Here is a 9,541-nt window from a genome sequence, read left to right as displayed (position 1 = left end):
CCGGCCGCCCTGCCCCGCCGCTCGCCCGGAAGCCTTCCTTCCTTCTCGGGCCGCAGGGGTTCGAGGTGCGTCTTCCGCTTCATCTGCACCCTTTCTGTGGGACTTCAGATGGGTCTTTCGGGGAACGTTAACACCCGAGAAGGAGCCAGAGGTGGGCGAGGGGCGTTGAGCCAGGGCGCCGGCTGCTGCGGCCCGGAGGTTTCTCTCAGTGCTGCGTGATGGTTGCACTGCGGCCAAAGCTACAGAGTGGTCCCGGTGTTGTTCTTAATATATTTGTCCGCCTCGTTCCTTCGTCGTTGGCTTTTCTTTGGTGACAAAGCTTTCGGCAACAGCAAAGCCAAGGATCTTGGGAGAATAGTTTTTGTTTTCATTTCGGTTGCTGCCAGTTGATGTCTTTTGGTTAATAAGGATATGTAAGGCCTGAGTGAAAGGCCTGCAGCCCCATCGTTAGGGAGCAGGCCATCTGATGGTGGGAGCCCGTGCCTGTTTTGAGAGGCTGCTGCAAAGTGCATCATCGGTGCACATGTTTTCTCCTCTGTGTGCTTTCTCCTGGGTGTGACCCTTGAAAGCAGATCGCTTTACCATGGTAGAGATGGACTCTAACCAGCCCATTGCAGGACAGGCACTAGATGCTAAGGAAATGTCTGTTGAATCAGTGCTAAATGCCAGTGCATGAATTGTTTGCACTTGTTGAGATGGAAGAAAAATAGCAATGTGGCAGCAGTTCAATCAATAGAAATTGGATTCACCAAACTATGTGAGTTTGCTATTAGACCTTTAGTATCCAAGACCTTATGTATCCTTTGGTTCAATTTTTTGTTTTGTTTTGGTTTGGTTTTTTTGAGATAGGATCTCGCTGTGTCGTCCAGGTTGGACTTGAACTCACTACGTAGCCCAGGCTGGCCTGGAACTTGTAGTGATCCTCCTGCCTCAGCCTCCCAACTGCTGGGATTACAGGCGTGCACCACTGTGCTTCGCATCTTTGGTTCTATTTGTAAGTCTTTCTCCCCTTCACTCTGACATTGTGGCAATCCTAGTGGGGTTTTAGCTGGCAGATAAGGGGCACTTTGCTTATTTCACAGATGGGTAATTACCTGGGCATTGATTTGGAAAGTGCCTGACGTTTGGTGGAGGATTTTTGCCAACAGTTCTTTTTCCTTGTCATTGACCTCTTCTCTGTACTGTGTAGGGAAGTAGGGCTTGCAGATTCCATGCACTTATCGTGGTGAGCTGAACAGTATTCAGTTTGGTATTTTACCAAGGTTAAATTAAATCCTGAAGACATAGAGCTGCCAATGGAGAAATTCTTCAAAAGGGGGAAGGGGGTCTGGAGTGAAATGTAACGGTAGAATGCTTGCTTAACACATGTAGCAGGGATCTCCAGCATGCCAAAAAGGAAAAAAAAAACCAAAAACACAAAAGTGGGAAGGGCCAGATATCAGCCCTGTCAGTCAGGCTCCAGGGCTGCCTTCCAGATGGCTTGCCAGGTGTTTACCCACAGTGCTAGCACACTAGGAAGACCTGGGGAGCAGGAGCTTGTGTGCATGCAGCTGGCACTTCCTGGATGGTTTCTTGTCCTTCCCCTGGGGCAGGTGCACAGGTGGGTGCTGCCCCAGTACAAGGCTGCTTGACTCAGATTAGACCTTGCTGTGGACCACTGTGCAGCAGGTACCCTTTGGATTCCCTGAAACTGCGGTGGCTCTCCTGATTCTGGCTGAAATCGACCTAAGCCTCAGAAAGAGGACCTTGGGTAGCTCAGCTTCCTCCCCGCTGCCCACTGTGAGTGGTTTGGGTGGCCTTACTTTCAGTTTCTCATCTGTCTCAGTGAGCTGGGTAGGACTCCAGCTAGCTAGTCTGTTAGGCTTGGAAGGAAAGGAGCAGAGCAAATATTACAGTGTAGCAGCCTATGGGAAGAGAAGAGCCTCTGCCCTGCTGTATAAGTCGTTCCTGAACCAGGGATTTGGACAGGCTGGGAGGTAGGGCTGTTGAGGGGGTGGCTCGTCCTTTTCTCTTGGTGCAGCGGGGCTGTAACTGAAGATACTCTGTTCCCAGTTTAGTTGCTCTGGTCTCCCCTTCCAGCCTTTAGGCCTTGTGGTTATCTTCCCTCTGTAGTTTGCCTTTCCTTCCTTCTCTGCCCTGACCCCATCGGGTTGAAGTGGCTTGCTGCTGATTAAAGGCTGACTTGGTTCTTTCACAGTGGAGGTCTCAGCCCTCCTGGGGCTCCTCCTGCCACCCAGAGTGGGCAAAAGCTCCCAGCGTTGAGCCTGTGGTGTATGTTTTGGCCCACAGAGGCCGGCTGAGATAAAGAGGATAGATTGTAAGGTCCTTTTGTCCTCTGCTGCTAAAGTGCAAAGGCAAGGACTGCGGGACTCACTAAACCGAAGGCTGGGCCTGTGCCTTGGCTGGACACATGCAGCAGCAGCAGCAGCAGCCGCAGCAGCAGCGAGGCAGCTGCAGTCTTTTCCTGGGAACCCGAGAGTCCAGCCTGGGTGTTCTCAGCTTTCAGGTGGCCCAGCCGAACAGAGTTTGTGGGCCTCTTGGATTTTGCGTTTAACATCTTTTTGAGGTGGGAAATGTGATGGTTCTTGGAGTCCAGGCAAGGCGAGGGAGATGGTGTGCTTACTTGTGAGGGGCTCTGTTGGTGCACGCTTTCCATTAATGTTGGCTCGCTGACGTTTGTGGAGTAGAGATGGGCCCTGTAGCTGTCGGTCCTGGATGAAGACAGCAGTAATGGCAACGTATATGATTTGTTGGGCCCGGCTCTCTCTCTATTTCACACACAGGCTTTTTGGTACTGTTTGTTTTGGGTGCTAAGGATTGAACCCAGGGCCTTGTTAGTCAGCCTGCACCTCAGTGCTGAGCGCATGTTGTAACAGTAGTATTTGTTTAGTGCTTTTTCTGTACCAGTCCTCATGTTGAGTACTTCTCACACGTTATTTTTTATAATCTGTGTAGCAACTTTTGAAGTAGGTAAATTGATTGTCTCTGTGTCTCAGAGAAGGAATGGGCCTGGAAGAGTTAAGTAGCTCGTCCACATTTGAATCTAGGTCTGTCTCATTCTAAAGCCCGTGCTGTCTCACTTCCCCCCCGTGTGGATGGGCAGCAGTCAGCACACCCTTCTTAATAGTCATCTTGCAAAAGTTAAAAAAACACTCGTGCTGAGCTGATCGTTGTCACCTGCATATCTTTCTTGCCGCACCCAGTCCCTGTTCCTTCCCTAAATGGAGGCTGGCCTTCAGGCAGACACACCGAGCCACTTCCCCCTGCCCTGCGCGGAAGACTGAGGTAGAGGAAGTCATGATGTTTTCTTTTTCTCTCTCTCTGCCCTGTTTCGCTGCCCTCTGGTTAACACAGTGGGGTAGAGCTCCGGGCCTCCTGGGCAGCTGTTGTAAGAAGCCCCACAGTGAAGCTGTGTTCTTGTGTGTTCTAAGTGGGGATTTTTCAAGATTCTGAATGTGAAATCTCCGCTTCTGCAGGTCATTTATAGACCGGATGTGACTGCCTGCCTGCTCCAGTGATCTTTCTGCCGGATGGTCTGCGACACCTTCAGAGTGCAGGTCTTTGTCACGTAAGGGTTGCACCAGCCGAGCATGGAGAAGTGGCTGTTCAGAGAGATCATAAGTCTTTAAAACATTTTGTTGTTTTTGGCATCTTCATCTTGGTGGTATCACTTTTCTGTTACTTTTGCCTTTGTATATTTATTTCCCTTTTAAAATGCCTTCTTAAGTGTGTCTTCCCTTCTCTCCCCCCATTGCTGGGGTCTGGGCCTTTGGGCCCTGTGGGGATTGGTGGGCGCCCTTTCTGCACCTCTGCATTCCGGAGGGTGTTTGCATTCCTACCCAGCTTCCTCCGGGAAGTCGGTCCCAGAACATCCCCTTCTTTCTCACATTATTCTCCTGACTTAGACTGTTTGGAATCTGCTCTTATAATCATTTGCAAGATGCAGCGATATCCAGGAAGAAATGGATGTTTCACACGTCTTACGTTCAGATCTTTGGCCCCCTCTAAGGGCTGTGCTCTGCAACCCCTAGCACTCGTGTGTGTTGTTGTTTTTACTGGACCGTTAGCGTCACGGGGCCCTGTGTCTCCATGGCACGCGCTAGTGTGTATTCACATCTAAGCACACACAAACTCTGCTGCTGCGACCCCACATGCTCGAGCTGTGGTTCACACCTGCCCTTAACATCCACCCCTCTGTTTCTGGCTATTACTGGCCTCTCGGACACCTCTGGTGTCTTCTAATAAACTTTCTCCTCTTACAAGCTCAGCCCTTTTCCGATCTCCCTGCTTCTGCTGCTGCTTTCTCTGGTCTGTGTTCTGGGAGGGCCCAAGACAGCAGCTGTACTCATTGTGTATCCCTCGATTGGCGAGATGTGCTCTTTAATCTTTCTGGAACAAGATCCTACCTAGTAAGTCGAGTCCCTATCCTGCCATCACAGAGAATCTCTCAATTTAAAAGAAAAGGATCTTGAACTGAGGTTGTAGATTATTTTGTAATCTGGACGATACCATCTAAGGCCTTTTCTCTTGTCCCAGCCTCTCCTTTTTATTGATCTCAAATATATCAGAATAGTCAGGGGGATGAATCACCTGTATTTCACTCTAGTATTTCTTTTGTTTCAAAACTGTGTTAGCTATTTTAAAAATCAAGAGTGCTGATGTAGCGAACCACAGCGTAATGTTTTGCTTGCTTGTTTGCTTGCTTGCTTCTTTCTTTCTTTCTTTTTGTACCAAGGATCGAACTCAAGACCTTGCACTTGCAAGGGAGGTGGCAGAACCACTGAGCTAAATCCTGGGCCCTACAACTTAATGTTTTAATTAAAAAATTTTTTTTGCTGATACTAACGGTTGAACCCAGGGTCCTGCCTGTGCTGAGCAAATGCTCTACCACTGAGCGACACGCCCCACCCCAAACTGCAGCTCTTATGACTTAATAGCTCAATAGCCTCTTGTTAAAAAATTGAATTGTCTATCTATATTTTCATTTATCCATCCAGCTATTTAATTATCTTAATTATTATTATTAGTAGTAGTAGTTTTGTTTTTGTTTTGTTTTGGTACCAAGGATCAAACTCTGGTCCTTGTGCTTATGAGGCAGGCAGTGGAACTGCTGAGCTAAATCCCTAGCCCAGTAGTAGTAGTTTTGGAAAGAGGTTTTGCTGTGTTGCCTAGGCCGGCCCTAACCTCCTGGGCTCAAGTGATCATCCTGCTTTAGATTTTTGAGTAGCTGCACTGTGTGTGTACGTGCTCCACCACATGTGGCTACCTGTTTATTTTCAAATGTCAACCTCACCTCCTCAGAAGGAAAACCTGGGGGTCCTTGCCAGGATTTTTTTTCTTTTTTATCTGGACATTGTGCAGCTTAGAGAAGCATTGCACAAGGACTTGGGCCTGAATGTTGTGTTGGCCCCAGGGCCATGGGCTGATCTTGTGAGGAACCCAGCAGCAGGACTGAGGATGTGACTCTTAGGAGCTGAGTCAGTACGAAGTAGGGAACTCAGTAAGTTGGAGGTGCAGAGCCCTCTGGGCAGGTGTCTGCCAGTGTGTAAGATACTGATTTATTAGACTTAGGTTTTTGAAACAGCAGAGAAGACCCATGAGGCTATTTTAAGCCTGTTGTATGTATACCTGGCTCTGACAAGCTGAGGCAGGAGGATACAAGTTCCAGTCCCAATCAAACTATTTAACAGCTTAGTGAGCCTGTCTCAAAATAAAAAAACATTCTAAAAGGGCTAATGGTATAGCTCAGTTCCAAGGCTCTGGGTTCAGTTCTTAGTACTGGAGGGCAGAACAGAGGAAGGAGCTTTAAGTTAGGCATGATTTTGTTTGTTTGTGGACTCTGGCATATTGAGAAATATATTCTCAGCTTTATGTGCTAGGGGTGGGGGTGTTGTGGAATTAACTCGCTTTCTCTTCCAAATAAAGTAATATGTTCTGTGTAGAAAACTTGGAAAATACGGAAAAATATATAGAAGTAAATGAAATTCACCTATAACCCATAGAGAATAACAGTTCATATTTTGTGGCTACCTAGCCTTTTAAAAATTCATATATAAGAATAATTTAGTTGATCGAGAGTGCGTTACCCATCATTGAAATATACAATTTTTAAATTATAAATTTTATTGCAGTGGCCATCTTTTTTTTTTTTTTTTCGTTGTTGTTGTGTTTTTGGTAGCGGGGATTGAACCTGGACCCTTGCACTTGAGAAGCAGGCAGCAGAACCACTGAGCCAAATCCCCAGCCTCCATCTTTGTATTTTAATCTGTACCCATTTACTTAAAAGTAGAATCACTAGGTAAAAGGGCACTGATGTTTTTAGCCAGATGTCTCACTAGAGAGGTCCCTCCTCCTGTCCTGACTATATACACATCCTGGATTGTTTTACAAGTGGATGCTGCCTGTTTTAAGCAGCAGTCTTCTGTTTCCAGCCTGTCTCAGACTTCCCTCTCCTGTTGGGTATATTCTATTTTCCTAGGGTCTCAGCCCTCCCAACTGTCTCCTGTATGATGTGACATGGGCCTAATAAATGTCTCCATTTTATTCTTGCTGTGAATTGCCAGTGGGATGGGTAGAAGAGGTATTTATTTCAGGCAGAGGCCCCCCCATTTCTGTCTGTGGTGGGCAGCCTTTCACCTGCTCCTGGAGGTCGTTTTGTCCCTGGCAAAGGTGAGCCAGGAATCCATTTAATTCCCATTTAACCCACTCACTACTGTTGATTAATGGGCAACTTTATGCAAACTCACTTTCTTGGTCTATTTCACTTTTAGCAAAACTAAATATTTAGTTTATTTTCATGTACAGCACATGCTTAGGAATTTGTACTCTACTGAAGAAATAGGATCATATAAAACTTTTCTTTTTATTTTACTTTTGATTAAAATATTAGTTATTTCAATTATGTGGGGCCGTGTTGTGCATGCATGCCTGTGAGTGTGAGTGTGTGTGTGTGTGTGTGTGTGTGTGTGTGTGTGTGTGAAAGGCAGAGAGAGAGAGAGGGATAGACAGACAGATTATGTGCCAGGTGTGGTGGCACACGCCTGTAATCCCAGCACTTGGGAAGCTGAGGCAGGAGGATTGCGGTGAGTTCCAGAGAAGTCTGAACTACGTAGTGAGAACCTGTCTCAAAAAACAAACAAAAATGACAGATGACAGACAGACTGTGTGTACAAACACTCTTGGTTTGCATTTATCAAAGTCTAGGGAATGCAGGTGACGTGGGGAACAGACGTGAAGGAGTGCTCAGCCTGAGTAGCTACTGAATATTTCAGACTAGCAGCCACTTAAAATAGTGAGTGCATTCAATGAGTGTGAGATTACAACGATGGTAACTATACTAGTAGTTGCAACATAAAGAGGTAAAAGATGTTTAGAAAGTAATTTTGTAATAGGTCTCAACAGTTACAGAAGATCACAGCCTAAGACCTAATGGTACTATGACTTGGAAATGATGCTTTCTCTGTGTGAAGGAAGAAACAAGGCATGAAAGTATGAAAGAAAAGCATTGCTTATAGCAAAAACTGGCTGTAACCTAACAGTCTGATCACAGAGAAGTGGTTAAATTATAGTAAAGCCAATGCAATAATGTTTGCAACCTTTAAAAAGAATGATTATGGGAACAAAAGTGACCAAGATATGTTATGCGCAAGTATTCGTTCCCCAGAGTCAACACCACTACTATGTACTGCAAGCTAATGAAGAAAAATGGTAATTAAAGACACTGTGTGCCAACATGGTAAATGTGTGTGGTACCATTTTAAATGTAAAGAAAGGCCGGTTGTGTGGATAGGGACATGGAGAAGTTTGCAAAAGTGAAGATAGTTGGCTGGAGTGATCTTTAAAAACCTTCCAGCATCGTTATAGTATGGTTTTTGTACCGGAACCAGAAAACACTAGGGAGGTTTTGCTTGCTTTGGAAAGACAGGATGTCCGGAGAGGGGCAGAGACTCCCCCTTCTCGTACAGATCTTCCGTGTTCCTCGTCAACCTGGTGTTGTGAAGCTGGGAAACTACTTGCTGGATGGTCTCATTGTATGAGTTCAGAAGTGAAAGGACTATCACGGAGGGTTGTCTGGTGCTCTACTCCAGGGCAGGCGCTGCCTGTCATCCTAAGAGAGGGCCGGCAGGTTCACTGTCATGATGTGGGCCTCAGGGCTGCCCTGGGGGAACGGGGTGAGGATGGGTGTGGGCGCTCGGGCCTCAGATGAAAATGCAGTTTAAGGGCTGGGGGTGGAGCACTGTGACCCAGGGCTTGCCTAACAGGTGTGAGGTCCTGGGCTTCATCTTTAGCACCACCAACAGCAGGTGTGTGGGGGGCAATGTAAGGTAAGTGAATTTTGGTAGTGAGACACTGATTAAAATTTTATAATAGCAGGAGTGTTGTGAGAGTCAGGAGGATATTTTTAAGGACCAGATTTTCCTTGGGTTTGGTAGGGGACACTTTAGGTGTCGGTAGAGTTGACTTTGGTATCTGCAGGGATGGGTTCCAGGCCACACACAGGCACCAGAATCCTCTGATGCCCCAGTCCCTTCTGTTAAATGGTGTAATGTTTGCATAGAACCTGTGTATCTTCTCCCTTTCGGTCACCTCTAGATTACCTGGAATAGTGCGTCCAGGGTAAATGGTATGAACAGTTTTGTAGAAAAGAATTTTCTGATTCTGCTTGACTGGATATATGGTGCTGAGGTCTGCATACATGTTGGTGAGCAGAATTCTTCGACTCTTTGGTACCAGTTGCCCGCACCTCTTTGCTCTCCACTTGTTAGTGGAGGCTGAGGGTGGGGAGCAGAGGTGATTTCCATAGAGGAAAATCCAGAGAAGACGTGGAAGAAGACGGTGACGTGGTTGAAGAAGTGAGAGGGGATATGGGGGCCTTGGGAGAACAGGTTCTGTGTGCCAAGTCTGAGCTACTGTTGTGACCAAGGGTCTTCCAAGGAGACCAGGAGAAACGCTCAGTCCATGCAGGCTGAGGGCCGCAGGTCTGCGTTCTGTGCACTGAGTGCTTTCTGTGTGGTCAGCGGCTGTGATGCTTGGCTCTCTCACAGCTGATCTCTCCTCCGTCTCCTCTCCACCTCTTGATGAGCCCGTGACTCGGTGGCTTCTTGGGACCTCGGACTCCCTCCTCCACCCTTCTGGAAATCCTGGATATATTGTAGAGCCGAATTATATTTCTTGTCTTTCCTTTTTGGTCCACTAGGGGCTTTTCCTATCAGGGGATCCATGCAAGTGGGAATTCCCGGCAGTAGAAGCGGACGCTGGGAGACTTTTGGAAAGAGTGTGCCTTCTGGATGCCGAGGGCTTGAGGGGAGACGTTGATTAACCTCGGGGGTTGGAAAAGGGGAAATTGAAAGCCAGCATTACGTTGGACTCTGTCCGTCTCACCTGGGCCCAGCATGGTCATCTTGGAGTCTGGATTCTCTTAGAGATGTCACTGGGTAGCTGTAGTCAGGCAGCTTGAAGAGATTCTGTCTCTGCAAGTAGGTTGGCCTGGAGGGTATTTGCTCGGTTTTTTAAGGTATTTTTTTTTTTTTTTTTTTTTTTT

General features: G+C 47.0%; 2 protein-coding genes across 4 annotated transcripts in view; both read left to right on the top strand.

Moving 5' to 3' along the window:
- The window catches only part of Plekha2 (pleckstrin homology domain containing A2), a 58,298-nt gene continuing 48,757 nt past the window's right edge, over window positions 1-9,541 (top strand). The window contains exon 1 of one of the 3 annotated variants that reach the window (XM_010605021.2): window positions 1-65. The gene's annotated coding sequence lies outside the window, so the exon portion shown is untranslated. Of the gene's footprint in view, window positions 66-1,538; window positions 1,601-3,476; window positions 3,558-9,541 lie in introns of those variants that run through there. The other 2 variants (XM_010605030.3, XM_010605023.3) reach the window with 2 other exon arrangements.
- Window positions 219-9,541, top strand: part of LOC109117433 — a 10,045-nt gene continuing 722 nt past the window's right edge. Inside the window, exons 1-2 of the mRNA XM_019204635.1 lie at window positions 219-310; window positions 1,809-1,976. Coding sequence (XP_019060180.1) covers window positions 219-310; window positions 1,809-1,976 — 260 coding nt within the window. The remainder of the gene's footprint in view (window positions 311-1,808; window positions 1,977-9,541) is intronic.

The sequence above is a fragment of the Fukomys damarensis genome, unplaced genomic scaffold (genome assembly GCF_012274545.1).
Source record: "Fukomys damarensis isolate Sample0158 unplaced genomic scaffold, DMR_v1.0_HiC HiC_scaffold_18, whole genome shotgun sequence".
NCBI classification, from domain to species: domain Eukaryota; kingdom Metazoa; phylum Chordata; class Mammalia; order Rodentia; family Bathyergidae; genus Fukomys; species Fukomys damarensis.
This window is presented reverse-complemented; position numbering and strand designations above follow the sequence as displayed.